At 46.2% G+C, this 25,932-nt stretch overlaps 1 protein-coding gene across 3 annotated transcripts; it reads right to left on the bottom strand.

Annotated features, from left to right (window-relative positions):
* Nucleotides 1-25: 25 nt before the first annotated feature.
* On the bottom strand, nt 26-23,875 carry KIF17 (kinesin family member 17). Of its 3 annotated transcripts, none has more exons than XM_090023980.1 (14): nt 23,527-23,875; nt 22,078-22,224; nt 20,070-20,171; nt 14,838-15,027; nt 11,739-12,191; nt 11,173-11,279; nt 8,774-8,921; nt 7,777-7,865; nt 7,222-7,346; nt 5,354-5,585; nt 4,375-4,633; nt 3,305-3,372; nt 1,884-2,004; nt 26-1,486 (listed from the first exon to the last, which is right to left on the bottom strand). In XM_090023980.1, the coding sequence occupies exons 1-14, from the start codon at nt 23,758-23,760 to the stop codon at nt 1,290-1,292; spliced, it is 2,472 nt and encodes an 823-aa protein (XP_089880106.1). In that variant the 5' UTR covers nt 23,761-23,875; the 3' UTR covers nt 26-1,289. The 3 variants fall into 3 exon arrangements, with proteins under 3 accessions (XP_089880106.1, XP_089880107.1, XP_089880105.1); XM_090023979.1 differs by having other exon boundaries at nt 27-1,486; nt 3,305-3,375; XM_090023981.1 differs by lacking the exons at nt 22,078-22,224; nt 23,527-23,875 and adding an exon at nt 21,761-21,897 and having other exon boundaries at nt 3,305-3,375.
* Nucleotides 23,876-25,932: the final 2,057 nt, after the last annotated feature.

Raw genomic sequence — 25,932 nt, 5'->3', positions numbered from 1 at the left:
CGCATGCGCGGCGCGCCAAGCCACGTGCAGAGACTGTCTTCCACGTTCACCGCTTACCTGTGAGCGTTGTCTCTCCCTCCAGGCGCTCGGGCTTAAAGGAGAAGCACCAAATAATGGCGAGACTTGGAGCAAAATCCTGACGTTTGGCAAAACTCTTCATTAAACAGGGCTGTAGGTTGGGCCCCTTTCCTGCCCCCCAGGGTCTCTTTCCCTCGGCCACTGCTCCTCCTCACCCTGAAGCTCTAATCGGAGCAGTGTGAGTGCACCTTGTCGTCTGAATGGTCTTAAAGCAAGGATCAATCAGGCAGGCAAGAAAGATCTGCTGCTGACAGCTGAATAAGAGGCCAAATGGATGGGCAGAGACTACCCGGTGTTCTGCCGCTGCAGGGACAGTGGCCAACCTGCCATGTCTAGGAGAAACAAAAGAATATGGATTGTCAGGCTGAATTTCCCATTAAAAGGCAGTTTATTGGCATCAGTGAATATGTCCTATGCATAAAGAGAAAGTACCAGTTACAATACAGGTACTCAACTTACAGTATAGCTTACAAAAAAAAAATCATCAACATCTTGGACTCATGGACGTGAAACAATCTTTTCCACTGACTGACTTAAATGAGTGATCTGCTCTACACGTCAGTGAATAAATGTGCAAATTATTTATCTAGGTACTTGTGAGTCCATGTCTCATAAGAAATAACAGCTTCAGACTTCATCCAAGATAACAGATGTGGCAAGAATGGTTGGCTGTCAGAAGCTCCGACTGACACAAGGAGGAGAAAGACTGGAGGATTGTGTATGAGGCATGAAGCCGCGTTGTGGATGGGACGTTAAAAAACAAAGGAAATGCTGAGATACTTGCATTGGGAAAGTGAGGAATTGATGTTTAAGGATTTTTTGAGGAATCTCATGCCACAGAGGGTTTTAATCTGAGGACAGAGGTTTGATGCCCTCCATGTGTTTGGAGTGATGGAGACCTGCAAGGGGAATGGCAGGATAATGTACAGTGCTAGCCACAAAGACATGGTAAGGAACAAAAACAGATAGCAGCCCCAGCATGAATATGCAGTTGTTAGTACAGACTTTAAGACACCTGGAAGCAGAATATCGTTGTCTTCACCATCCCTAAAGGAAAAGAAAAGAAAAGTCAGCGTTTGTTCCAGAAGCCACCACGATCTGAAGATTCCTGCCACCAAAGGCACCAAGGCAGTCTGCTGCTCCGCTGAAGGATGCTGCCTATGAAGGCCACCACAATCTGAAGAGTCTATAGCCACTAAAGGCCACTGCAGTCAAAAGAGGTCATTGCTGAAGCTGTTTTTACCCTTCTTGCGCTTGGTTTTGGCAGATGATGTAGAGAAGTCAAGCGATTCAAGACGGAAAGGACGTGGCTGGGGCATCTCTACTACCTGTGTAGGAGAGACTGGTGCCATGCTGGAGGTACTGTTGTTCAGGGGAGCACCCAGCATGGGGGTGGCACTATGGTGTGCTGTGAATAAAAGGAACAAGTTATACACTGATACAGTTATTTGTTCAGCTATAGCAATGCTTTCCCAAGTTTCTTGCTGCATTAAAATCTCAGGCATTGAGCTTTATTAGAAACAGTTTGAGGAAATTAAATAGCAAGATTTCTAGTTTTAGGTATATGATCCTGCAGTTGATTTCACTGGTGAGTCACTCCAGTACACAATGTATCTAGTCAAACTGCTGGCCCTGGACAGAGAAACAGTTCTCTTGTCCATGAGCTTTGTTTGAGGACTTGCCCTACTCAGTTTCCCATGGTATAACACATATGCATCGATTATTTCTACACTATGTTTTGTTTTGTTATTCCTGTTTATTCCCTGTACAAATAACAAAGGGGGGGGGAGGGCTGTGATACTCACTAAGACTCTTTATAGGCTCTGCATTGAGGATCTGGCTGGCTCGCTTAGATCGGAAATAATTACTGGCAATATTCTCACTGTCACTCTTGCTCAGCATCATCTTGTAACGGTCTTCTTCCTCCTGGAATCACAAAGCTGTGTCAGCACTGCACCCCCTTAACTCTATTCCTTAACCCCTCCTGCTCCAACTGAAAAACTGGGGCCTGGTGTTAGAAATACTGCAGAGTAGTAGAACAAATGTGCTCCCATCTAGTTCTTGGGCAAACATTACAAAACAGTCTGGACAGGCCTGGGACAGTTGCTGCAATATTGTCTGACACCTGCGAACAAGACTCCCAGTATAACAACACAGGTGAAGTTCTACCATGGTGGAGAATGCAAGGCAATAGTGTAATTAGGGTGGTGCAAAAGTGGCAGTGGCCCCACATGCCAACTGGGGAGGGGCAGAAAGAAACAGCTGTCACCACAGCCATGTAGTTGTGTCGGTGGCATGCCGGCAGCTGGAAGTTGCTGCTGCCTCCACATGTTGCAGCTGCCCCAGGCACCCGGCTGCCTTGTTACATTTCGGGTGCGAGGCCTGCTGCACGCTACGCAGAATGCCTTTCTGGTACGTCTCTCAACAGGTGCTCACAGATATCTGGCTAGAAGATTAGCCATCCATCCAAACCAACTGTTCCAAAGCCCTACCAAAGGAAGGGGTAGCAACTCCTATATGTAATGGGCTATAAAAGCAAACGAAGAGCCCAAATGCTTCTCCTATCCTATGCCCCCTCCCTGCTGCACTGTCCCACTAACTCAGGTTTTCCAGGAAGGAGATTGGGAGAGAATCAGGAACTGATCCATGATAAAAGTTTCTGATGGAGGTTTGGAAATCAGCTTTAATCCACACACACTGCACGACTGTAGTCTTAGACTTAAGTCCTGACAGAAATGGTCAGGCAGACAGATAGGGAGTGGTTTTGTCATTAAAAGGGAACTAAGATGATTCCAGCATACCAGGATTTGAATACAGCTCTCCAGTGACAGCATGAAGTGCAGGGTCCTACCAGCACTGTAACCGAAGTGCTCATAGTACTGTTCTAGGGTTCTGTCCCTGTGTTCTGGCATGTGTGCTTTTCCACCCTTTAGATGCTAAATCTTCCGGACTCCCCGAAGTTCCATTATTGTTGCCTACAGATCTACACTCCATTTAGCAGCTATTAGCCTGTAACGCCAAGTCACAGTTTCACTATTTGCTCTGCTTTCCACACACCTGCAAGCCTCTGCTACCTTTATTCTAATGCCCAATTATGGCTGGGCATGAGTCCTCTGAAGCCATTTAAGGCTCTGCCTACAAAACCCAGAAAGAACAGCTACATAGCAACAATAACCTCTTCTCAAGAGAGGATCTGAAGAATCCCAAGAGGGGAAGCACAGCTTACCATTAGCAGCTCTCTGCTCTCAGCCGAAGAGCTCTTCCTGGCTGGTTTAGTCTGTGGCAGTGATGAAACTGCTATGAGAAAACACAGGCATTAAAAGGGCAAAGCTTTCTGAATTAGATGCTGTTTTTCATGGCTGTTCTTCTTACTTCCCATCCCTGCTTATTACAGTCCCCATATTGGTGTTTACTGGGGAGACTGCAGAACAGTGGTTCTCTACCTTTTTTGGACTTAAGGCACTGCTCATTGAACTCGAGGCTCCCCTCCATAACTGTTGTGAATGGAGTGGCACCCAATTTCAAAAACGAATATATATATTACAGTGCTTATTTCCTTGCAGAGGGGCTGGGAAATGCAGGTGGGAGACTGGCCAAGCAGGGACAAGCCTGTGCCTGCACTTTCCTGCTTATCTCCTCACACCTCTTGGCACCCTGCAAAGGATCTGGTGGCATCCCAGGGTGCTCCGACCCCTGGTTGAGAAGCACTGCTGTAGAAAGACAGCTTTCATCCAGTGAATATGTGTCATCACGCTGGCCCCTGCATAACATGAATTCTACAGCTCTCTCAAGTGAACATTTCCATCTTCTCGGGAAATGAGGTTATTACCCAGGCTCCCACAGCAAGATTGTGGTCTACTCTGTCCATGCAATCCAAAGCAAGGTTTCAGAGGTGCCTGTTATCCATATGTGATCTATGGTCTATCGCAGTGATTCTCAGTCAGGGTTGCATGAGTCTTTGAAGCATGCCACCAGAAGAGATGGAATAAGGGAGATAAGCGCAGGCTCTGGGGAGAAGATAAGTGCAGGCGCTTCTCTTCTGGCTGCACCTCCTCCCCCCACTCACTAAAACTCAAGCTTATCCTTGCCAGCTGCTCCCCTCCTTCCCAGCCCCTCTTCAAGCAAGCAAGCACTACAATAAATTAGTTTTTGAAATAGGGTGCCACTCAACTCACAGAAGTCAAGGAGGGGTGCTTTGAGGTTAGAAAGGTTGGGAACCAATGGCCTATTGACTTGTGCTGGTGAGCTGTGGAGAAGCTGCATAAGATGGGAGTACAATGAAGATGCCCTTCTTACCTGCAGGGAGGCTGGTTTTTTGAATGAAGGGCTCTGGAATTTTCCAGCAGCCGCTATCCTCATCCCAGACACACTCGCGTTTGATCTTATCTAGATTGCTGTAGTTACAGTCGCGCCGTATGAGGGGCTGCACCTGATCTAGGAGCTGCTGCAATAGCATGAAATCCCGCTCCAGCCGCCGGATGGTAGCAAGATAGTCAATCTTCTCCAGCTCAAACTCTGACTGCAAGTCTTTGATTTCAGTCTCGGCAGCCCGCAGCTGCATCATGGAAATAAAAGCGTCTTCATTAGTAAGCTAAGGAAATACAGTCTAGATGAATCTTATCTACTTTCCTTTCAAAGAACTTTGCAATGGTGAATGGAAATAATTTTCTCCCATTACTACATGGGGAATTTGCAATACAGGGAGGAAGAAAAAACTGTTCGTGGTCACACAGTGAGTCAACAACAGAGCCAAGTGAGAAACTCAGACCTCCTGACTCCCTGTCTGTTGTTCTGCCCACAGGACACGGCTGCCTCACAGTACATCACATAGAAAGCTGTCATAGGCTGTTTCGTTTCCAGCGTCTATTCTGTATTACATCCAGATGGAAAAAAAGAAAAATACAGTAGCAATTTTGGTCTCTCTCCATGCTCCAAGCTAAAATTCTTACGAATTTTTTTTTAGAAATGTTGAGGTTTTGTGATGTGTCAGGGTAAATCCACATTTAAGCTGTCATTTCTCCAAGGGGCTACAGTAATCACTCAGTATCCACACCTAACTCATAACCTCTCTTACCATGGATTAGGCAGACAGACTTACATGGCTTTAGTAACCACAGGAATGCAATAGTTATTCTTCAGATATGCTGCCTAGATACTGTCATTACTATAACAAAAGGATGGAATGAGAGGAAAGGAGATGTTGAACAACAGAAAAGAGCACCACTGAGAAGATGCTTCTTAGCCCTGTACAGCAGAGTTGCTTCCAAGTGGTTACCTTTTTCTGCATCTTCTCCAACAGTCTGCTCTTGGCTCGCACTTCTTCCTGGATGGAGTCATAGACATTAAGTAGAACCCAGTCAGTGCTGTCCTCATCAGAGTTCTGTAGAGCTGCAACCAGCTGCCTCTTCCGTTCATCCGCGTACTTTTTCCGACGTTTGTGCTTTTCCTTCAGGTCCTTATTTTTGGCCTGTTCTCCTCCCACCACCTGTTGTTCCAGCATCTGTAGCCTGAAAGAGTTGGGTACATGTCTTAGTTCTGCAGTGTAAAGGAACATCTGCATATCTGCAAGCAATTCACTTCCTTGGTAATTGCCTAGAGACATTTATGAGGATACAACATGCAGACAGTGATTTCTATTGTAGGACATGATGAGATCTGCTGACCCACATAATGAAGGAACATCTCAGTTTTAATATTTACTTTCTGGTGGTAAATGTTGACATTTGCCAAAGCATGAGGTCAATGAACATATCCTTGCATGCATTCTGAATGGCCTCATCACTCAGATTGGAAATGTACCACATGTACAGCTGTGAATTTCTTAAGCAAAAGAGATTGTTTTAAATTAACTTTCTGATTCTCATGTCTTTAAAATCCTCCACTTAGCCCTGAAACAGATATAACAGGTCCTGAAATTAAGCTACAGACCATCTCCAAGAAAACACGCCTAATTTATGTTAAGTGGGAAGGGACTGGCTAAGGCAACAAAATAAGTCCTTTATGGGGACAGCAAAATTTGGTCACATGCTGACTTTAGGTCATTGTAAGAAGACAAACTGCTTCTACATGATGCATGGTCATCAATGAGCTACAGAAGGTTTTCTGCACAGGAGGAAGAAATGGGTCCCTAATAATTCATAGATGGGTCATTTAAAAGACATTGTTACCCTTAGGGAGCCTAAGGGGTCTTACTGCAGCACCTTGTCTATCTATACACCAAGGATTCCAGATTTAGCTGCCAACCCGCCTAAGTAACTGCACTGGTGCAGCGCCAGATTAACCCTTTAGTGGGCCCTAGGCAAACAAACTTGTGGGCCCCCAGCTGAAGATGAAATAGTTATATTACTTTTTTCACTCAATAATTATAGTATGTAAAATATGCACAACTGGGCCCCTTCTCCAGTTAGGGCCCAAGACGTGCCTAGTTTGCCTATGTTAATGCAGCCCTGCACTGGTGCAAAGCTCTAGCATAATAAACACAGTGAATGTTGAACCACAATTTCCAGTGATAAGAGTTTGAACCCAATGTTAAGGTATACCTTTGGACTGTTCCCTTTGCCTGCCCTGTGATTTGCACCGGTGCATCTCTATCACGGGTTAGCTAACACTGCCTGAAACTGGGACAAATCCTCAAGGCAGATGAAGCCTACACTGATAATATCTTCTTATCCTCTCTTTCAGAAGAGTATACAAACTCGTACCCAGACAGCTCAGTCTCCTCCAGAAAGAACTGTCTTCTCTGCTCCATTTTACACTCAGCGACTTTAATGCACAATTCAATTCTGCTTCCAAAACCACCGTGTGCTATAAAACCTTTCCAAGAAGGCTTTGAAAATCCCAGCCCTGAGGAACCAGGCCACTCTGCCTGATCTGCTGAAAACTTTGATATTTAGCAACATAATCAAAAGAGTGAATTTCCTTTCCTTCCGTGTTAAAAGCAAAAATGTTAGCAACGGGAGTGCTGAGATCTGACACAATAACGTGTGTGGGGGGAACATGTCTGTGTTTTATGCAGCACTGAACACCTTTGGAGCTCAGTGAAATTAACAGAGCGCAAAGCACGGTTGTTTCTGTTCTGGTTGGTAACTGCACTGCATAGACAAAACGCTGCGGAGCCAGAAGCACAGCTGCACAATTATGGACCTGGCAAGCACTTGCTGCTGATCTACAGCCACAGGACGCTCCTCAGTAGGGACAACCACTTCTGGTCCCACGTTGTCTCTGGTCACTGTCCCAATGTGCTCAATGACTAGAGTCTCTGCTGCATCCTAAAGGAAAAGGGAAACCAAAGGCAGCTGTTTTAGAAACACACGGTGTGTGAACTGAGAGAGATGAAGGAAATCATCCAACTCTACAGCTGCTTATAGATAAATAGAGTAAGGAACACACTCTCACACTGCAGTGTAAGCCACCAAAAATGACACACAATCCTCAGAGGGATTAGTACGCAGTGGGGTAGTTTTGCCACTGGAAGAGCTAAATTCCACCCTGGAATTTCCAACTGGGATTCTTCTTCATTTCCCATAATGCTACTGTGTATTGTTACACTGCTGCCATAGCCCATTGCAGAAGCTGCTGCACTGTGCAGCTAGATAAATACACATTGTATAATACAAACTGATGAATTCAGCAGAGAGACAGGAGGGGCAGCTAGGTCTGTTCCATCAGTCTCACAGAGAGCATTCGCTTGAAGGGTACCTTGGCTGACATCTGTTCTGTTTCTGCTATGGGGACAACAGAGCCTGGAGGCAAAGGTGCTTGGTCAGGCAGGGCTTCAACTCTCAGGACTGGAGAAGAGAAGAGAAAAATCCATGCAACTGTTAACTGTGAGCTCTGCAGAACTAGAATATGCAACCCGAATCTGCACCATCCATGCCTTTGTAAACAAAAGAAGTGATTTTAACCACCATGCTATTCAGGGAAAGTCCTGGGAGACCCAGAGAATACCATATGAAGCACAGTAGTTTTCGTGATGGATGAAAAATCCTGGAACCTCCAAGGTTCACATGAGAATAATCAACCTCTGTCACAGGTGAGAGTGAACAAAGGACAAGCAGCAAAGCCGTTTGCTGACTTTTGCCTCAGAAGGACTTTTGCCACTTCTCCACTCAGCTGGAGCACATCAGCAGTCCCATGCAGCTGTTTAATGCAGTTACATGTAACCCCAGCTGGTTCACACACTCTCATCTTTGCAAGGGCTAAAGAACCTTACCCTGTGAGCTATGCAGATTCTACCGTACTGTTATTTATAAACTCTTTAGAGCAGAGATTGGCTTTATATTTTGTGTTTGTTCAGCACAACCATCCCCAAGGCACTAATACAAATTTATATTCATACTGGTAATAATTCAAGTCTGACAGCGAGTCATGGGTATGTTGCAGGAGTGCCCAAACTCTGCTTAGCAGAGTGACGACACTAGCAGTTTACTAGGCAAGGGCCACACTTCATTCACATATAACAAAGAAGACTGCAGCACTCACCTCAAATAATATGTGTGAATGAACTGTGCCCAGCCAAATGAAGAGAGCACTGCACGCTGGGACCTGCCCTCTCCGTAGGTTGAATGCCAAATTAGTGCCACTGTGACCCACAATTAAAATTTCTATTATCTGCATTTGGTTTCCAACAGCCTACGTGCTCCTCCCTCTGGGGTGCGAGCCTGCCCTTCTGTGCCTAGCCCTGCCCTGTTCACACCTGATTCCCTCCTGAGATTCTCCTCCAGAGTGGACAGCTTGAGGTCGTAGGAATTGCGCATAGTAGTGATATCTTCCTCAAGCCGGACCCGGGACTCCTGCTCAGCTTCAAAGTCTGCCTTCAGTTGGGCTAGTCTTTCCTCATATTCCTGAAAGGCACAACAAGGCCGTTGGGAACAGCATGGCATGACACCCTGACAGCCTGCTCCTGATCACTGCGCCCATTCATGGCTCCCCCATTTTACTGCTGACATTTTCTATTCTCCATTTTAAATGCACGTACTAATGGGTTGATGGTCCTACAGACTGGAAGTCTCCATGTCATAGAAGAGAAAGAGCCTAGGTAACAGTGATACCAGTGTGCTCTGGAGGGACCTCCTTTAGGTGTGAGAGCAAAAGTGGAGCTCACTCTCTAGCCCCTTCATTTTCTGGCCTCTCAAATCCTCCTCTCTCACCACTGGCTTCATCCCCCTTCCTGCTTACCCTGTGATGTTCCCACCATTTCTGCCCACTCCTTTTCCCATCTCTACACCTATCTGTCCATTTGATGGAACAAATCTTGGTCCCCCATCTGCATCCTCTTCCTCATCTGTAGTCACTTTTGCTCTAACCCAACGACTCCTTCCACTCTTTCCATCCTTTTTATGCCACCATTCCTAACTACATGCCTATCCCCTTCTCTGCCCTCCCTTTCTTGTGCTGTTTCTGGACCACCTACTTCATCCATCACAGCCATACGTGACTTCATCTTGCTTTCCCTCTAGCTACTATCCCTCACAGAGGCCTGGATCTGACAATGACTCTGCCACTGTCCTCTTCTCTGGACACCCTTCCTTCTCTCATACATATCCCACTCTCAGTCAAACCATACTGGGGATGAGAGGCTTCTCTTCCATTTCTGCCACCATCAGCCTCTCATCCCCTTGCCACTCTGTCACCACTTTTTAATATCAATGTATCTGACCATTCTCCTCTCCCCTTACATGCTGCTGTTGCCCTCCTTAAAATTCTCCCTTGCCCTGAAGCCTTGAAAAAAAACAACATTTAGGCCATTGGTATAACGAGACCACTGCCATCATGCTGACCAACAGTGTCGTCTTCTTGTACTCCTCCATTGCTCTGTATCCATCTGCTGTCTCCTTTTTTTATTTAAGATTATAAACTCTCTAGGGACAGGTTAACTTTTTCTTCTGTGTTTGTACAGCACCTAGCACAACTAGATATTGGTTCATGGCACAGACTCCCAGGCACTGTGATAATACAAATAATAAATAAGAACAGGTCTGTCAACAACAGACCCAGTTAGTGCTAATTCTGCAGGTGGTTTATGTAATACAGACAACTGAATGTTAAAAAAATGGACGGTATCCCAACCTGCATTGCCAGCCATCAGGAAATCTACTGATTGCATTAGAAACTTCTGACAGTCAGTAAAACAGAGTTACCCATCTTATAAATTTGTGTACCAGTTATTCCCCTCTCTGGCACTAATTCAGACCATGTGAGATCTTTCAATATACAATCTGCTCCTTCTTGTGGGTTGAAACGGTGGCCTCTGTCAAACCTGACAGATAAACCATATGGAGAAGCTCCAGAATGGCAACTGAATGGGGTTTTTACAGACCAGGTCAATACTGAGCCATCGAATATCTGGAATTTAGACTTCTGTGCATTTGAAATTCCAACATGATGTTTTTGGGGAGGGAAAGAGTAAGGAGGGAAGCAGTTTTGTGTCAGATGTGCCACATCTCAAATGTTATCAAGATCATAACACGTTAAGGTACTTCCGAGTCTGGTCAGGTTAGACCAGGGGTGGACAATTATTTATTTTGGGCAGAGGGCCACTTACTGAGTTTTGGCAAGCCATTGAGGGCCACATGACAGGCACCCAGGGACAGATAAATATTAATTTTCTAAATTTTTTAGGGGCCCCACAGGCCGGATAGAAGGGCCTGGAGGGCCGCATGCGGCTCATGAGCTACATTTTGCCCACCTCTGAGTTAGGCCCACCAGTAGAGATGAGAAGCTTTCTATTGCTAATGATCATTTGAACAATCAACAACATTGAACGAAGCAGACAGCAAATTCAAACCTTAAAATTTGACCCAATATTTGGATAGATTGGATTCTCTGGCCCCTTTGTACACTGGGAATCAAGCAGTGGAAAAGCAGGGAGTATTCAAAACCAAGGAACTCCTACAATGTCCACTGAACCGTACTGGAAAGCCTCTTCCATCCCCATCTCGAAAGCAAGATGGAACAAGAAATGAGGCTGCAGGTTATGAGCAGACCTGTCCTGAGAAGGTTGTACAACACCACTCTGCATTGCCTCTGTACTGAGTACTACAGAAGTGGACGAACCTCAGCAGAAGACCTGGGAGTCACGCTTCTTTGACTTACTTTTCGGATCAGCTGCTTCTCCGCCTCAACATCTGTCTGGGGTTCAGGGAAGGGAGCTGGTTTCACTTCCAGCTGAGCAGTCCCGATGGGGAAAAGAGATGACACACCTGTATGTCAGTGAAGGAGATAAGGCCACTTAATGCAAAAGTCTGTGGGGGTGCAGGGGTAAGGGGAGGGGAGAGGGGTAGAGAATGAGGCATCTAACAAAACATCATGCCCAGGAAAGGAAAATCAGTGGGAAGGAGGCACAGACATTACTTGGTCTCCTTAAAGTCTCCTTGGCCTCCACTATACCAGAGGCTGCCTCTATCCAGGAGTAGAAAGAATAAATACCTGCCGTAAAGACTCTTCCTAACATGGGCAGTTTCCCTACTGAGGAAAAAGACCGTTCCCACCTTAACTACCCCAAAAGATGACTCTGCCTGGCTGGGCTTAAAGCAAAGTTGCCCCAGAATCAGTAGGAGGGTGGGCTGAGGCAAAATCCCAACATGCACTCCATATGTTAAACTAGCATTTTTTTCTGGCCAATGACAATGCACCTCTGGAGCAGCTCAAGGACATCCTACCTGACAAGTTATTAGGGTTCATCTGTTGAGCCAAAATGGCCCTCAGCTTCTTAATTTCTTCCTGATACTCCCGCATCAGAGCATCCTTGGGATCCTCATTGATACGGGGCTTGTTCTTGATGTTCTTTGCTCGATTGGCATAGCGTAAAGTGCTGAGGGTCTCGTCATAGTTGTTATCAGCAGGAGACACGCAGGCCACCATAAGTGTCTTGGTGTTTCCCCCAAGGGAGTCCTGCAGTAACCGGGTCAGCTTTGAGTCTCGATAGGGGATGTGTTTGCACCTGCTGTCCACCAGGGCCGAGATGACATTGCCCAGGGCTGAAAGAGAGAGGTTAATTTTGGTGGCCTCTTTGAGTCGCTCCCCTGTGGCTCCAGTTTTGGATTGCCTCTCACTTCCAGCTAGATCCACCAGGTTGAGCTTTGCAGCCCTGAGGTGATCTTGTCCTCTCTCATCTGCAAGAAAATAATTTGAGATTAGGTTCTTTTTAATAGGAAGCATCTTAACCAGTCCAGGAGCAGACCTCTTACTCTTTGGCATCATGTTTCAATTCAAACCACAGCCTTTTTCTGTGCATAGGCTCAAACTCAGCAAAGTTACATGGGCTTAACTTCTGGACCACGGTTCCTCTCAACTGCTACTCCCAGACATCACAGCACAGATAAAATTAGCTACAGGCCTTCAGAAGAACATACGGTTCATGATGGGGTGTATTAAAGATTCAACTGAACTAGCAGCACTTTTCCAGTTACCCACCAACTTTTGAAAAACCTAAGCTTTAGTTTAAAAATAAAGTTTCTAGCCATGTGAAGAAAACTTCCTAAACATGAATACATGGATCACTAACATCTCCAGTTAGAAATAACAGTTCCAAGAAGCTAACAGACTATTCAGATCAATGAACCCCAGTCATTACAACAGAAAACACTGCTGGCTGTTTCATTTCAGATCTTTCTGGTAGCTTAGAGATTGTGGGAGAACTTGGAAGTAACAGATGGAGTTTAAAGAGAATCCACCCTGCTTTACTGTCCCTTTTGAGAGCTGGGACAAATGGACACTGAGAAGAATTTTCCCACATTTAGATAAATACTGATAGACAATTAAAAAGTTGTTTTGGCTCCAGCCAGTAATTGTACCCAAGGAGATTGTTTGTTCCAATCAGTACATTTAGTAGTTTAGTTTCCATAGTGTAACAAGGTCCCCAGACTGTTGCTAAAATGCCTGCAGCAAGCTAGAAAGTTGGGCTGCTATTAGCTAGCTCTCTTCTATTGCATCAACCATTTCTGGCAGCAGAAGCATGAGCCAACCCTAAAACTGTTCCCTTCTTATCAGCTCTCAAACACAATTTTGAAAGAAAAACATCTGCTCATCTTAATGCTCAGAGAGAGCTAATGATCAGGGGCTTGTCTATGCTGAATCACACGATCTGCCACACTTCTCTTGCACAACTCAAACCTTAGTTTGAAGGTTTCTAGACCTTATGGTTGTGAAGGGAATCTAAAAAAAATACTAACTCTTCATACACGTATTCTTTTGAAGACTGCAAACAATTTGAACTTTCTTACTCTCCACAGTGGGTATCAAGTGTGCAGCCTAAACATTTTAAGTATTTCATTTAAAATTTCACAATTTTAAATATCAGGTTTGTTAATTATTTCAACCCAGGATCATTTTAGCAAAGATGTCCAACTAATGAGGTGCCACAATCCTAAATTTATTCTCTCTACCTCAGCCATCCCTTTACACAGCTGCCAAAATTGTATGCTTCCCTCTATCATCCATCAAGCTGTTCTGGATTGCCAGTAAAGTTTTTTGAGGTGAATAAAAAAAATGTTAAAAGTGAGGACAGCATAAGATGTGCTGAACTGAATTTCAAAATAACTCAGAGAGGCCACAGTGCTGCTTTTATTAGTTGTCACACTGAAACCAATTAAAATTTCCATTTGCAGATATAAAGGAAATGGATGCAGTAGTCTTAGCTGGGACCAAGGACTGAATGGAGCATAGGGGACTGAATTCCTCTCTCAAACCCAGAGATAAGGGTTGAGGCAAAATGGCAAGGTGACAGACAGGGGCAGCTTACTTTGTTGCTGTTTGTGCTTTATCTGCTAATGAAATTTCAATCACAAGAAGCAAACTGGAAATAAGATGCATTTTTTTAAATAGAGAAGGTAATTAGTCTGCATCTCACATGTTTAAACCAAAATCAAACGTTTGTCTACAACAAGGCTATCCAACTTCAGAGTGGCCGGGGGCCCTTGGTCCCTGGGTCCTTTTTAATAGGAAAAGAACTGCACTGGGTATAGCGCCCTCGAGCTGAATGTCACATGGGTCCCCTGAGCTCCAGGCTTCCTGGGCCCTGCAGCCACACCACCTATCCCCCGGGGCAGAGGCAGGAAGCAGAAGCTAGAGGAAGGAGGGGGAGCCTTGAGACACCGGTGGCGGCAGCTCGAAGAGCAACGGAGCGTGGTGCCCAAGCAAGAGCTTGGAGGCAGCCGCAAATTAATCCCTTGCGGGCCATATGCAGCCCACAGACTGCCAGCAGAACAGCCGCTGGTCTAAAAGACATTTCCTAATTCAACTGCACATTATAAGCTAAATGCAGGAATCACTGGTTGAAATTTTTAGGTTTATATTATGAAAATAGACCAGAGAGGTGAGAGGTGTGGTTCCTTCAGCCCTTATAATCTAGTGAATCTAGATTCTAATAATAATATTCTAATAACATAATCAAATGAACTCCAAGTGTAAGTACACGTAGACTTCAGGCTCCAGGGATGACAATCCACCCAGCACCTTTCACTAGCAATAATTAAAGATTTTAGAAGATAAAGAAACAAAAGGAGGGGGAAATATGCTCCAAACCAGTGTAGAAGATACTTTCCTCCCCCGCCTCCCAGGGAGATGCAAGGGGGAAAAAAAAATGCACGACTTCTCAGTTATTTCATACTGTAGAGAATGCTGGTAATGAGGAACAGTTCTCATTTTTAGATTTAAAATCACATAGAACCGAGTTTCTCTTTGGGGTTCATTGGCCAGATTGCACAGGCTGGTTCAGTGCTCCACTTGCCTAGGCCAGCCCCAGGGAATCTAGCACCTACCTACAGTGTAAATTTCCATGCTGATGGTAAAGATGGAATGGGAGCGGGAAGAATCCTTGTTCATCAGCGTGTAGCCCACTGATCGGTTCCTCCAGCCTATCTCCATGATACGCTCGCACTGGGCCACGTTGTGTACTGTGTGTAGAGAGAGTCCCTTCACATACACCCCTTTCTCTGGGTGCTCCTTCAGCTGCGGGCAGAACAGCACAACACAGGTTACACAGGGCCACAATGGAAACATGGAGCCTGAGGGCGGCACGTGCTTTGCATATAAAAGAAGGAAAAGGCATTTACATGCATAATTGCACTACCCAAAAATCCCACTGCTGGCTGCCAAACACCACGGTGAGGCATATCCTCAGAAGTGTTTTGAACCTGCTGAGCACCACACTTTCCAGCAATTTCAAAGAGAGCCAGGAGCACTCAGTAGGTGATCATCAGCACTGGCATACCCCATCAAATTGCTGTAACACCAGCAGGAAGCTGTATTTGGCTTTAACCAAACACATTAATAATTTCTGAACTATGAATAAATCCCTCCCCCCCAAAAAAACTCTTCATGATTCTATAACTGACCAGAATTCAAGTCCAGTTTGCTGACTAGTTCAGGCATCTTCAGGGCCACATGGTGCCCTGCTTCACTGCCCTATATCTGCCTGAGAATTTTAATGTTAAAACATATTATTATTTAATATGAAATATTAAAATATTTATTATTAAAAATAGTGGTAGTAGTTTTTTATATGCTGCAGATAATCTCTGTTGCATCTCTGGTTATAGGCAGTTCATTACATCAAGGCAAAGATTCAACAGTAAAAAATATTGTTACTAAGTGCTTTAGTGATTCCCCTATGCATTGCATGGATGTTCATATGGCCTTAATTAAATTGCTGAAATCCTTCCCATCAGGTACAGGACATCTGTCAAACCTGGACTACGCTCTCTCAGGGTTAGCTATGCCCCTGGTGGCTCCAAAAGCTTACTTTGGAGTCTGGGAGGGGACGCCCCTAAATATGTTATGTTTTCAGTAATTAATAGCCCTGCTTGAAGCATCTTTCAGAGGTTTAGAAAATTAAACAAAAAAAAGAATGTGTTAATAAAAGATGTTAAAATACATGTTTTTCTTGTGAGTTCTAGAGTGACCTATCAGATTTATATAAAAATACAGGGGAAAAGTATCAAAAGACCACCCCCAAGGCTCACAAAAAAAACCACTGGGACTTTATATGGGTTTTAAATTATTATCAGTCAGCTATAACCGATGTAATTTGAGTTCACAACTAAGGCTCTGTCTGCACTACCCTACAACTAAGTCAGAGGGACCGTGTTACAATATGGTTGTTGGGACCTAGTATCAAACATATGGCACACGTTAGGTGTGCTGCTTAGGGAACTTCTGGAAACACTGAAACGTTACTGAGATAAAAGTTCTGTCAGAAACTACAATGAAGAGAACAAATGTGCTATAAGATTCTGTATGAACAGACCTCCTAAGATCCCTTCCAACCCTAATTTTCTATGATTCTATCATTTTCTACGATTCTTTGAACTAGGTTACAGGAGATTTAAAGTTATAATATAGAGGGGACCTTAGGCAGTTTCTGTAACCAACCTAAAATCATGACTTGCCTTGGATTAACTGAGTTACAGGATCAAAGTTAGGTTCAATCTAGATGATTGTTTTTATATGCATTATGCTAGAAGCAGATGATTGCAAGGGCTGAAGCTGCCAGTGCTGCAGAGTCTAAGTCCATGATGAAAGTGTCGGATCCTGGCAAGTCCCCTTCAAACGCATTTCTGACCATGTGAAAGGACGGCATGACCTTGCTGCAAGGGAGGTATGATGTAGTCCACAAGGGTGGGGGAATGCACAAAAGGAAATAAAGATGTTTCCTCCTTCCCCTACAAAAGCACTGAGGTCTACTTGGGGTGGGTTGTTTTCCTAACAGAGCTCAGTAAGGTCCGTTGTCTGCAGGGCTGCACTGCACAGCAAGTGACCGTGAATCTCTGGGATGGGGTGCAGGACTGGCCAGGAGTCACCGAGGTTAGCAAGGAACAAGTACATTTAAGAATGCAAACAGGATTCAGGAGAAGTCCTGTTTGACTCCAGGGGGCAGCAGGTCAGCCTGAGATTTGTGTCTCCGCAGGACATTGAATTCCTCCATAAATGCAGCAACAGCCAGCGGCTGTCACCAGCGTGACTGTGTTACTATGGGAACAGTTCTGCCCATGTACTGCCCTCCTAGTGCCAACTGCAGTTGTCATGGAAACCAATGTCACTGTTGATGTGGAACAAAGAACAAAAATTTGCAGGAAGCCATTTCGAAAACAGTGAATCCCTGTTCTTGTAACACGCACACCGACCCACCCACCCACACGCACACAATCCACAGGGTGAAGCAAAGGCAAGACCAACAGGGACCCTGCCTTGACAAGGCCAGAGACCTTGGGGGACAGGGATCCACCAAATGTCTGCCTACACCCCTGCCACCATGTTGGCATTTCTGTGCAGCAGATGGTGCTAGTGCCTCGGTTTTCCACATACTGGCTACCCTGCTGGCAAGTAAATGAGGACAGAAGATATGCAGCTCCCTAAAGGAATATCTGAGAAAAGAAGAGCAGAGCAGAGATGTGCAAAGCTACCATAAGGCAAATTCTGTTACTATAAAGCAACCAACTTATTGATTATGATTTTAATAGCATCTACCTTACTACACCTTTGAAACTATCCATCTGTCCCATGCATCCGATAGGGAGAGGTATCTGTCACGTCCTGGGATTTTTTTGCCATTTTTGTCTAAACAGATAATGGTCACACGTCTACACAAGATGCTTAATGCCCACTGGACTAATTCTACTACGCATTAGTGCAGCTGGCAAAACCTGTGCCGATAGGCTAATGTGCAGTTGATTAGTCCAATGGGCATTACGTGTCCCTAAAAAGAGTTAATCTGCCTTAATGCGCGGTAGTGCCAATTACGGTCCATTAAGTTACTACCTCTTATTACAGGTACTAAATGCACCGTAATTATGGTGCATTAATGAACGTGTAGGCGCGCCCAATATAATCACCCACAGGGACTTCAGACTGGATTAAAACTTTTGGGATTAAAAGGGACAAAATCCCATTTGCTTCAAGCCAAAAACCAACTGCTAATTGAGGAAGGCTAAGAGGAAATTTCCCCAAAGGGCAGTCATTGCTCATTAGTGGGTTTCCTACTGCTTTCTCAGAAAGGAACTGTCATGCTGGACCAAATCAATGGGCCACAGAGAATATGCTCTTAACTTGTGGTAGCCTAACATTTGTCCAGCCCCCACACATTCCCATCTCTGCCTTCCCTCTCCTTCCACAAGAAACAATTCACCCTTGCCTTCAGGTTCTGTGCACGCCTTCTCCCACTTACGACCCTGTTCTCATTATATCTTTTCCCTTCCACTTCCTATGATCTTCTGTATCACTTTTCCTGATCCCTTGTTCCCATACTTCCACATTCAGCTTTCTGCCTCCCCTCATGCCACTCGGCATAGTTAAGACAGGTTCCCATCTCTAGGAAACAAGACACAATGTGTGGGCCCAGTCCTGCACTCTTTACTCATACAGGCTGAGAGATCCCAAAATAATAATTGTAAATGGATCTGAGAAAGGTAGGAGTCATCATCTCACCAGGACTTTCTAATGGGGCTTCTCAGGAATCTTCTGTTCTTGGCTCAATACTATTCATTATCTTTAGGAACGACACTGCTGCTATGTAAGAAAACAGTACTATTGCCGTGAGTATGGGAACAGTTGGTTCAGTAAATAACAGTTGTAAGAACAGGTCAGTTCTAAAGGGCAGTCTGAACTGCAGATTAAGCTACAGCAACACATAATTTGATACAACTAAATCTAAGGCCACACACTTAGGAACCAAAATACAAGTCTCACTGGTACAATGGGTACTCCTGGAAAGCAGGACATAGCTTTGGGGTCATGCTGAATAATCAATTTAACATGAATTCACAGCATTCAGCCACAACACTGCATTAATGAGAACACTGGAAGAATACATTGGCAAATAGTAGGCAAAAGCAGAGAGGTATTTAACCATTGTCTGCACTGTAGTAAGATTATTTCCTGTTTCACTGCCCACACTTCAAAAGCTGTTGACAAACTATAAAGAGTTCAGAAAAGAACTACAAGAATGATTCAAGGAGTGGGAAGCCTGCCTCAAAGGACCATGCAAAAGAGACACAACCCATTTAGAACATCAAAGAGAAAATTAAAAGGTGACTGATCATCAGGGTCTGCAAGTACCTATAAGGGGAGAAAAATTCTGATAGGAGATAGCTCTTTAACTTAGCACATGATGGCATAATGAAATTGAAGACTGAGAAGCTGAGGCTAGACAAATTCAGAGCAGAAATAAGGCTCCTAATTTGCATTTCTGAAGATCTGTTGCTTGTACAAGAACTAAAGAACTAAAATTAAAACAACCTTAGTGATAACCGCACACCTCCAGTGATGGTAGCAATCAGGAGCTGCTACTCTCTCTTTGGTTTGGCACAATCCAGCCACTGCCAACCAGGACTCCAACTCAAGGATGCATTTTCAAAAGGAATGTGCGCGCACTTGTACACATACACAAGAACCTATGCCTCCAGGAGAGCAAGGCCAGGACCTCCCCTCAGCAGGTGTGTGTGCACGCACGCATGCATAATTTGCATACGTACTAGAGCATGAGAGAAATGTACCACCATTGTGCTTTTGCAATGAATCTTATATTGCATTTTTAACTGATAGCAAGAACCAATCCCAGCTAGTCTCACGTTCATTCATGTTGATTCGAATGCGCATCTCAAATAACAGAAGCAGGTTTTGTCTTGGGAGTGTATGCTCCAAAAGCCCCCATCAAAAATTAGTATTTTTAAGACAATCTGCGTAGAGCAGAGGAGTCTACTCTTTGGGTAAGAGTTTAAATATAGTGGCTGTTGATTCCTTTCAGCATGGAATTGAAGCGTGTTCTATTTTCACACACGATAGTGAATTCAAACCTCAGTCTTAACCAATAAAACACAGTGTTTGAAGACTGTAGATAAAACTCACTAAATGTAATTACAACAGCTTTTGTCACATCCCAAATGCTTTTTGTTTCAGCTTCTGCCCAAGGTTTGTGATAAGTTGCCCACTTCTATTAGGAATTAGTGATAACAGCAGTCAGTAAATTAAAGCACATCCTCCTCCAGTCTCCCTACCTCCAGCTTTTGCTTGGTGTCAGCTCCTAGCAAATCTCTGATGTCTTCATTGTAGATCTCCAGGTAAGAGGCTCTTACCAAGAACTTGGTGTTTTCGGCACACTATACAAAATAAAGAGATGGGATCTTAGGGTAAGAGTTTCAAAAAGGTCTAAGGGAGATGATCACCTCACTCCTACTGACTTTCAGTGGAAGTTGGGTGCCTAACCTCCTTTAGCACCCACACCTATTTTCCAGGACAATTAAATACAAAGGAATTCTCAGGGTATAGACTCCTCTTGTACAGCATACAGAAACAGAAAATACAGGCCTACCACAGTGTGTGTGGCTATGCTGGTAAATACCTAGGGAGAGAGAAGTAAAGCCCTCTATTCAACAGTCCGCACCAAGATGTTTTGGTATACCATTTTGGGTAAAACCCCCAGTATCTTCCCCTTCAATGGTACAACCACACCGTGAATGCTGTGTGCATTTCTGGTCCCCCTTACCTCCAAAGGGTGGAACAGAACTAGAAAACTGTACAGAGAAGGGCAACAAGAATGATCAGGGGTATGGATGGGCTGCCATATAAAGAGAGGTCAGGACTCTTCAGCTTAGAAAAAAATGCCTGTGAGAGAGGTATAAGAAATAACTATAAAATAATCAGTGGTGTATGTGGAGAAAGAAAGTAGGGATTTATCATCTCTCACAATCCTAGAGCAAGGCAATGTACAATGAAATTATTAGAGAGCCAATTTAAAACAAACAAAAAGGAAGTTCTTTCTCAGGGTGTTTAATAAAGTTCAAGATGTAGAGGCAGATATTTTGGCCAGCTGCAAAAGAAACAAATCCATGCAGAATGGGTCCAACAGTGGGAATGAAACATAAAAGGAGGGTTGCAAACTCCATATGAGGGTTCCCTAGGCTTCTGAATGCTGGAAGCTATAAGAAAAGAGAGGCAATACGTAGATCAGTCTGGAGAGGCTCTAGACTCTTCCCCTTGCCATCTTCCCTTTGCCACTGTGAGATACAAGCTAGCGGGCCAGATGGCTTACGTGCTCTGACCCAGCACAGTATCTCTCATGTTCTTACATTCTCAGCTACCATTCAATAAAAGGTTCCCCAGCACTTTACAAACTTTAATGAATGAAACCACATACTCCCTTGGGATCCCATTAAGCATCAATCAACCTCAGAACCCTTGGGAGTCAGGCATGGGTGGATCCAGGGTGGAGACAAAGCGATTGTGGTCACAGCCTCCACTCCAGGCTGTGTGGCATGTGCACAGTGAGCTCTGAGCTTGTAAGTCAGTGCAGCTTCTGCCAGACCTCCACTGTGCTGCGAGAGCTTGCCAAAAATCAGCGCTAGCTCTAGAGACCCTGATTTTGCATGGCTCCAGACCCCAGGGAGTGAGTCTTCCCCCTCCCCTGCAGGCTCCTGAGCTGGGGAGAAGTGGGGATTATGGCCAGAGTGCACTTTGATCAGTTGGTGAGCACATAATACTCAAGGTACACGTGGAGCCCTGCCTAATTTTCCTGATGGGCAGAGCGAGAAACAGTGATTTTCCAAAAGTCACACAGCAAATAAGCGGTAGAACTAGAAACAAAACCTAAATCCCAAATCTCAAGGGCTTTATCAGCCTGTCCTTATTCCCACTAAGACACATAATAGATGCTTAGCCAGTCAGTCACGTGCAGTGCGTAGGTACTCACCATGCAACGGTATTGACCAGTTAGCTGTCTACTAGCTTACTGATGTCTTGATGGTTAAGAAAGTGATTTTGTGGTTCAACCACTGGACAGGGTTGCAGGAGATACTGGCTTTATGCCAGATTTCCTGTGCAATCTGGGAGAAGTCATCCCCTCTTTCTGTGCTTTGTTTCCCCAACTGAAAAATGGGAAAGAATAACTTGGTGCTTGCAGGGCTGAGATACTATAATGATAAGCACCCCCCGGAAAGTCTAGTAGAAAATAGCTAGATTAGCAGCTTGTCTTTAATATTGCAGTAGTCCTTTCATGTCATGACATACCTGTACACTCTCAAAAATGTGTTCAAACGCCCTGGGAATAATGCCTCTCTGTGAAGGGGGGTCCGCAACGCCCTGCATGGTAAATGACTTCCCACTGCCAGTCTGGCCATAGGCAAAGATAGTGCCATTGTAGCCTTCCGTGACACCCTGAAAAATAAAAGAAATCATCATTATAACAACCATTATTTTCAAATGTTGCATATTAAGATTGTCTGCTAAGACTTAATCCTTCAGAAAGCAGTTATTGTAGCAGGTATGAAGCACCAAAGAAACTGCTGAGCAAGCTGAGTTGCCAAAAGTTTGAAGTCCTTGTGAAGAATCCCGCAAGATCTTTAGTGCCCACAAGCCAAGGCTCTGGGTTAATTTCATCCTAAACCCCAAAAGATAAAAAGAATGGAAAAGCTGAAGCATAAAAAAAAGATGGGGCAACTTCACGGTCAGGGCGGCTAGGATCTGGAACCAACTTCCAAGAGAAGTGGTGCAGGCTCCTACCCTGGGGGGCTTTAAGAGGAGGTTAGATGAACACCTTGCTGGGGTCGTTTGACCCCAGTGCTCTTTCCTGCCATGGCAGGGGGTCGGACTCGATGATCTGCTCAGGTCCCTTCTGACCCTACACACTATGAAACTATGGAAGGAAAGGCTCCACAAACCATTGGATAAATGAAGCGCGCGGCTTATAAAAGCTGCATCTCTGACTGAGTCAGGTGCAAACCTACCCGGCCTGCTTCCTAGCCCAAGCTGTAGAAATAAGGTAATAAAATGCAATACAAAAAGGGTATAAAGATGCAGTGGTTTCTGCCAAACTGCAGGATACAAGGGAATGTAGAAGGGGTTACACAAAAGGAGAAGGATTTTGCTGCCGTCCAAAACGACATGACGAGGACTGAGGAGACAAACAGGGCTTTCAACAGGGAAGTCTCTCTCAGTTAAAACCCAGGGATGCTTTCATTTTAAAAAAGGGTATTTTGTTTCTCAGATGCAGTGGCAGGAAGCAACTAAAGCTGAACATCTGGTGCCTGGCAGAGTCCGACATCCGGCGTGGGCTGGGGCTGGCATGGCCGAGGTGGGCAGGGGCGACGCGTTCGGTCTCGAGGGGGCCAGCCGGGTTCACGACCGGATCGAAAACCTCGTCCTAACATTACGCTGCCATTTCTCCGGCACCATCCCGAGTCGTCCGGCCGTCCCGGAGCGGGCAACGCGGCGCCCGACTCGGCGCAGAGACGGCGCCCTTCCCAAAACCGAGGGCGCCCGGAGAGCCTTGGAAGACGCGGTGGGAAGGGGGGCCCGGTCCTTCCTCTGCTGCACCCGCAGACCGATGTGTGGAGGAGGAAAGGGGGGGCCGCACGTTTTCTGCCCCCTCCCCAAAGCCGGGACCCTCCGGGTGCCCTGGGGGGCAGACGCGGCCTGCGGCGAGGGGCCCGCGAGCTGAGGCGGCGGCCCGGGGCCCACCTCGACGAGCGGGCAGGCCACGTCGTTGTAGAGCTGCTCGGTGCCGTGCTCGGGGCCGTAGGCGCCGTCGAAGGCGAAGTGCTTGGGCGGCTCGTCGGCGGCGGGCGGCTGCAGGAAGCAGTGTCCCCGCGCGCCGTCCACGCGCACCACGGCCCCGCAGCGCAGCGCCCGCTCCCGCTCGCCCAGCGGCCGGCAGCGCACCACCACCCGCACCGCCTCGGCCGCCGCCATCATGGCCCGGCGCGGCCCGCCCTCGCCACCGCGTCACCCGCCCGCACCGCCGGGACGCAGTGCCGCCGGGGGCCAAGTAGTGCGGGGTGCGGTGCCGGGCAGCGCGGTGAGGGGATGAAGGGCGGCGAGGCGTCGTGCAGCAGTGAGGTGAGGGAGTGAAGTACAGTGAGGGGTGCCATGCAGTGTAAGGATGAAGCGCGGCCAGGGCGCTACGGTGCACTGAAGGGACTCGGTGCAGTGCGGGGATGGATTACAATGAGGGAGTGCAGTGCGGGGATGCAGTGCAGTACAGCCCCAACCCCCGCTGCTGGCGTGTCCGCCAGAGGGCTGGGCTGCCCCCCCCGAGCCATGAGGGAGCCCCCAAAGGGCACTGCCCCAGACCAGGCAGCCGGGACAGCTCCTAGGACCCAGGCTCAGGCCCTGCCTGGCACAGTGCCCCCCACCGCCGCGTCTCGTGCAGGGCCAGGGCCAGGGCCAGGGCCAGGACCAGGACCAGGGCCAGGACCTGCACGGCAGCCCAGAAGAGCAGACCCCGCCTGCAGCTGCACCGCTCTTGCGGGGCGACAGGCCCGGCGAGGCAGGAGGGACACGGCTGGGGGAGCTGCACAGCCGTACCCTGCTCACACTCACGCTCGCACACGCAGCTGGTGAGGCAGAGGCACGGCAAGGGTGTCGTTTTATTAGTCGAGATGCGCAGTACAGCCCACGGGGGGCAAATACATCAGAGCCACGGAGAGCAGGGACACTGCACGGTAGTGGAACAGGACGGGGCGCACGGGAGAGCGCTGCTAACCTCGCGCGTGACAGCAGGACGGCCGAGGGCGGGCGACGGGCTGAAGGGGAGGCTCATCCCAACGCATACTTCTTCTCAGTGACATGAAAGAAGCAAGTGCCCATCCCCGTTCTGTGCAGAGCCTGCATTAAACCGGTTCCCTCCAGACCCACTTTCTTCCAGGGTGTAATTTCCCCTGGGCCAAGTGTCAGGGAAAAGATTTTACTCGCTGTAAACACTGGCACCCATCTGAATGCAAAAGCAATAACTTCTGCAGCTGCCGGCCTTTTCCCAGCTCTCACCCCACCGGCGGTGGTCTGAGTCCCCCACGGCTTACAAATTATTCTGCAATGGCTGGTGCAACCATCAGTGATTTTTTTTTTTTTCCTTTTTTTCTTTTATAACTTTAAATGAAATAAGGGTGTGGAGGTAGCGGGGTCTCCTCAGTAATGGGCATTCAATAACTGTGCAGCATGTTATTACTAGAAATCAAGGAAGACCAAGGAGCTTCTGAAGACCATTTAGAATATTAAAAAAGCAGTGTTTTTCAAGGTCTCAGCCCCTCATCTAGGGTTGAACATGGAACAAAACTAGAGAATGCTATCATCGCCTTTTAAAAGATGAGCACTTGAGATACAAAGAGATTTGCACAAGATTACTGAGAAATCTCCTAGCAGAGCAGGGAATTGCATCTTCATTTTCCAAGGCCCGAGTTATCTCATAACCTCTGAGTCCACCTACACTGCAGTTTGTCACCTCTAATCAAGTCGTTCCTTCTGAAGAAACCTATTTAATTTGGACAACGTCCAGGAAGCAGTGATGATGATGGAGACCTTGGTGTAAGCGTCGACAGGAAAAAAAAAATGAAAATCCTATCTTTTAGAGATTAAATAAAAAGAGACTGGACTACTGATTACCTATTGTAAGTTTAAAGCTAATTGATGTAAAACACAATTAGAAGAGGGTGTTGTTTGCTAAAGGAATGCATGATGTAGGATACATTTTAGAGGGCCTGTAGATGGAAAATGTTTTCTATTGAGGTGGCAGAGTCCAGTAAAATGAATCCGTTCCATTGAATTTACTCAGATTGTGCCAGATTAAAGAGAGCTTGGTCTGTTTGGTACTTGGCCCTTTAAAGTAGCCAACAGATTTGTTATTAGGCCTGCATTCCCCCCCCCACCCCAAGAAGTTGTTAAACCTTGGTAAGTAACAGAGGTGGAATCAGAAAGTCCTGGAGTTGTTTAGCTGCAGCTGCTCCTACATTAGACCCCTGTCATGCAAAGCAGACCTTGGGATGTGCGTGTGGAAGTGTTGCTGCTAATCATCTCACACACAGAATTCACATCAAGAAACTAAGGTTTTTTTTCAAGTGGGATTCTGCTGCTCCTGCATCATCTGCTTAT

Source organism: Crocodylus siamensis, chromosome 12 (genome assembly GCF_052110815.1).
Source record: "Crocodylus siamensis isolate JL-2025a chromosome 12, ASM5211081v1, whole genome shotgun sequence".
In the NCBI taxonomy this organism is placed as follows: Eukaryota; Metazoa; Chordata; order Crocodylia; family Crocodylidae; genus Crocodylus; species Crocodylus siamensis.
This window is presented reverse-complemented; position numbering and strand designations above follow the sequence as displayed.